Genomic DNA, 4,441 nt, shown 5'->3' on the forward strand with positions numbered 1-4,441 from the left:
GCATACATTGCCTTATATGGCAATGGGGGTGGAGCGTCTGGGGTGTGTGTGCGCATACATCGCCTTATATGGCAATGGGGGTGGAGCGTCTGGGGTGTGTGTGCGCATACATCGCCTTATATGGCGATGAGGGCGGAGCCTCACTCCTCCCCTCCCCCCCCCTCTCTCTCTCCCCCCCCCCCCCAGAGCCCCTCCCCCCGGACGCCCCCCCCTCCCCCTCCCCCTCCCCGCTCCCCTTCCCCTCCCCCCCCTCCCCCTTGCAGCAGCGAGGCCCCGCCCCCGCCTCCTCCTCCCGCGGCCGAAGCCCCGCCCCCCCCCTGCGAGGCCCCGCCCCCCGGGGGGGGGGGAGGGGAGGCGCTGCCCCCCGAGTTCTTCACGTCGGTGGTGCAGGGGGTGCTGGCGGCCATGTTGGGCCCCCTCGGGGCCCCTCCCCCCGGGCCCCCCGAGAGCATCGGGGCCTTCCTGCAGCGCCTGAGCGGGGGGGGGCCCCTGGACGGCGGAGGGGGGGGGCCCGATGGTGAGTGAGGACTTGGGGGGCAGTGGGGGGCAATGGGGAGCAATGGGGGCAATGGGGGCAATGGGGGCAATGGGGGTAATGGGGCAATGGGGGGCAATGGGGGCAATGGGGGCAATGGGGGCAATGGGGGCAATGGGGGCAATGGGGGCAATGGGGGCAATGGGGGTAATGGGGGTAATGGGGGGCAATGGGGGGCAATGGGGGCAATGGGGGCAATGGAGATCAATGGGGGCAATGGGGATCAAGGGGGGGCAATGGGGATCAATGGGGATCAAGGGGGTGCAATGGGGTCAATGGGGATCAAGGGGGGGCAATGGGGATCAATGGGGGGCAATGGGGATCAATGGGGTCAATGGGGATCAAGGGGGGGCAATGGGGGTCAATGGGGTCAATGGGGATCAATGGGGGTCAATGGGGGCAATGGGGATCAATGGGGTCAATGGGGTCAGTGGCTCTCAATGGGTCTCAATGGGTCTCAATGGGTTCAATGGCTCTCAATGGCTCTCAATGGGTCTCAATGGATCTCAATGGGTTCAATGGGTGTCAATGGCTCTCTATGGGTCTCAATGGGTCTCAGTGGGTTCAGTGGGTCTCAATGGGTCTCAATGGGTCTCAATGGGTCTCTATAGGTCTCTGTGGTTCTCTATGGGTCTCTATGGGTCTCTATGGGTCTCTATGGGTGTCAGTGGGTGTCAATAGTTCTCAATGGGTGTCAATGGCTCTCTATGGGTTCAGTGGGTGTCAATGGGTCTCAATGGGTCTCAATGGGTCTCAATGGGTTCAATGGGTTCAATGGGTGTCAATGGGTGTCAATGGTTCTCAATGGGTCTCAGTGGGTCTCAATGGGTCTCAATGGCTCTCTATGGCTCTCTATGGGTCTCTATGGGTCTCAATGGGTCTCAATGGGTCTCAATGGGTTCAATGGGTTCAATGGGTGTCAATGGTTCTCAATGGGTCTCAATGGGTCTCAATGGCTCTCTATGGGTCTCAATGGGTTCAATGGGTCTCTATGGGTCCCGCAGGGTTCCTGGGGGCGCTGCTGTCGCTCATCACCCAGCACCTCTCCATGGTGGACGTGGTCCTGCTCCTGCACGGGCGCTGCCACCCCCTGCAGCGCCTGCAGCCCCTCCTGCGCCGCTGCTTCCGGCAGCGCTTCCTGCGCGGCGCCCGGCCCAGCGACCGCAACGTGCGCGTGAGTCACCCCATGGGCACGGGGGGCAGAAAATGGGGCAGAAAATGGGGCAGAAAATGGGGGAGAATGGGGGAGAATGGGGCAGAATGGGGCAGAATGGGGGCAAAATGGGGCAGAATGGGGCAAAATGGGGCAGAATGGGGCAAAATGGGGCAGAATGGGGCAAAATGGGGCAGAATGGGGCAGAATGGGGGAGAATGGGGGAGAATGGGGCAGAAATTGGGGCAGAAAATGGGGCAAAATGGGGCAGAATGGGGGAGAATGGGGGAGAATGGGGCAGAAAATGGGGCAGAATGGGGGAGAATGGGGGAGAATGGGGGAGAATGGGGGAGAATGGGGCAAAATGGGGCAGAAAATGGGGCAAAATGGGGCAAAATGGGGCAAAATGGGGCAGAATGGGGCAAAATGGGGCAAAATGGGGCAGAATGGGGCAAAATGGGGCAGAATGGGGCAGAAAATGGGGCAGAAAATGGGGCAAAATGGGGCAGAATGGGGCAAAATGGGGCAAAATGGGGCAGAATTGGGCAGAAAATGGGGCAGAAAATGGGGCAAAATGGGGCAAAATGGGGGCAGAATGGGGCAAAATGGGGCAGAAAATGGGGCAAAATGGGGGCAGAATGGGGCAAAATGGGGCAGAAAATGGGGCAAAATGGGGCAAAATGGGGGCAAAATGGGGAAAAATGGGGCAGAAAATGGGGAAAAATGGGGCAGAAAATGGGGAAAAATGGGGCAGATTGGGGCAAAATGGGGGAGAATGGGGCAGAATGGGGCAAAATGGGGCAGAATGGGGCAAAATGGGGCAGAATGGGGCAAAATGGGGCAAAATGGGGGCAAAATGGGGCAGAATGGGGCAAAATGGGGCAGAAAATGGGATCAAAATGGGGCAGAATGGGGCAGAATGGGGCAAAATGGGGCAAAATGGGGCAGAAAATGGGGCAAAATGGGGGAGAATGGGGCAGAATGGGGCAAAATGGGGCAGAATGGGGGAGAATGGGGCAGAATGGGGGAGAATGGGGCAGAAAATGGGGAAGAATGGGGCAAAATGGGGCAGAATGGGGCAGAATGGGGCAGAAAATGGGGAAGAATGGGGCAAAATGGGGCAAAATGGGGCAGAATGGGGCAGAAAATGGGGCAAAATGGGGCAGAATGGGGCAGAAAATGGGGCAGAATGGGGCAAAATGGGGCAGAATGGGGCAGAATGGGGCAGAAAATGGGGAAGAATGGGGCAAAATGGGGCAAAATGGGGCAGAATGGGGCAGAAAATGGGGCAAAATGGGGGCAGAATGGCGCAAAATGGGGCAGAAAATGGGGCAGAAAATGGGGCAAAATGGGGCAGAAGGGGGGAGAAAATGGGGCAAAATGGGGCAGAATGGGGGAGAAAATGGGGCAAAATGGGGCAGAATGGGGCAGAAAATGGGGAAGAATGGGGCAAAATGGGGCAGAATGGGGCAGAATGGGGCAGAAAATGGGGAAGAATGGGGCAAAATGGGGCAAAATGGGGCAGAATGGGGCAGAAAATGGGGCAAAATGGGGGCAGAATGGCGCAAAATGGGGCAGAAAATGGGGCAGAAAATGGGGCAAAATGGGGCAAAATGGGGGAGAATGGGGCAAAATGGGGCAAAATGGGGCAGAAAATGGGGAAAAATGGGGCAGATTGGGGCAAAATGGGGCAGAATGGGGCAAAATGGGGCAGAATGGGGCAAAATGGGGCAGAATGGGGCAAAATGGGGGAGAATGGGGCAAAATGGGGCAAAATGGGGGCAGAATGGGGCAGAATGGGGCAAAATGGGGCAAAATGGGGCAGAATGGGGCAGAAAATGGGGCAGAATGGGGCAGAATGGGGCAGAATGGGGCAAAATGGGGCAGAATGGGGCAAAATGGGGGCAAAATGGGGGCAAAGTGGGGCAAAATGGGGCAGAAAATGGGGCAAAATGGGGCAAAATGGGGCAGAATGGGGCAAAATGGGGGAGAATGGGGCAGAATGGGGCAAAATGGGGCAGAATGGGGCAAAATGGGGCAGAATGGGGCAAAATGGGGCAGAATGGGGCTGACTGGGGCAAAATGGGGGCAAAGTGGGGCAAAATGGGGCAGAAAATGGGGCTGACTGGGGCAGAATGGGGCAAAATGGGGGAGAATGGGGCAGAATGGGGCAAAATGGGGGAGAATGGGGCAGAATGGGGGAGAATGGGGCAAAATGGGGCAAAATGGGGGAGAATGGGGGCAAAATGGGGCAAAGAGGGGCAAAATGGGGCAGAAAATGGGGCAAAATGGGGCAGAATGGGGCAAAATGGGGAAAAATGGGGAAGAATGGGGCAGAAAATGGGGCAAAATGGGGCAGAATGGGGCAAAGTGGGGCAGAAAATGGGGCAAAATGGGGCAGAAAATGGGGCAGAATGGGGCAGAATGGGGCAAAATGGGGCAGAATGGGGCAAAGTGGGGCAAAATGGGGCAGAAAATGGGGCAAAATGGGGCAGAATGGGGCAAAATGGGGGCAAAGTGGGGCAGAAAATGGGGCAAAATGGGGGAGAATGGGGGCAAAATGGGGCAAAGTGGGGCAAAATGGGGCAGAAAATGGGGCAAAATGGGGGAGAATGGGGGCAAAATGGGGGCAAAGTGGGGCAGAAAATGGGGCAGAATGGGGCAAAATGGGGCAGAATGGGGCAAAATGGGGCAGAAAATGGGGCAGAATGGGGCAAAATGGGGCAGAATGGGGCAGAAAATGGGGCAAAATG

The 4,441-nt window shown here is 57.5% G+C and overlaps 1 protein-coding gene across 1 annotated transcript; it reads left to right on the forward strand.

Moving 5' to 3' along the window:
* Positions 1-329: 329 nt before the first annotated feature.
* LOC130596072 (large proline-rich protein BAG6-like) lies at positions 330-1,709 on the forward strand (the record flags this gene model as incomplete). The annotated part of the gene is made up of 2 exons (XM_057403348.1): positions 330-517; positions 1,540-1,709. Coding segments are annotated over exons 1-2 (282 nt in total), but the record flags the coding sequence as incomplete, so codon positions are not given.
* Between the last annotated feature and the right edge of the window lie 2,732 nt (positions 1,710-4,441).

Source organism: Pezoporus wallicus, unplaced genomic scaffold (assembly GCF_028554395.1).
Source record: "Pezoporus wallicus isolate ANWC-B61680 ecotype Strahan unplaced genomic scaffold, APGP_CSIRO_Pwel_v1 contig_9573, whole genome shotgun sequence".
Lineage (NCBI taxonomy): Eukaryota > Metazoa > Chordata > Aves > Psittaciformes > Psittacidae > Pezoporus > Pezoporus wallicus.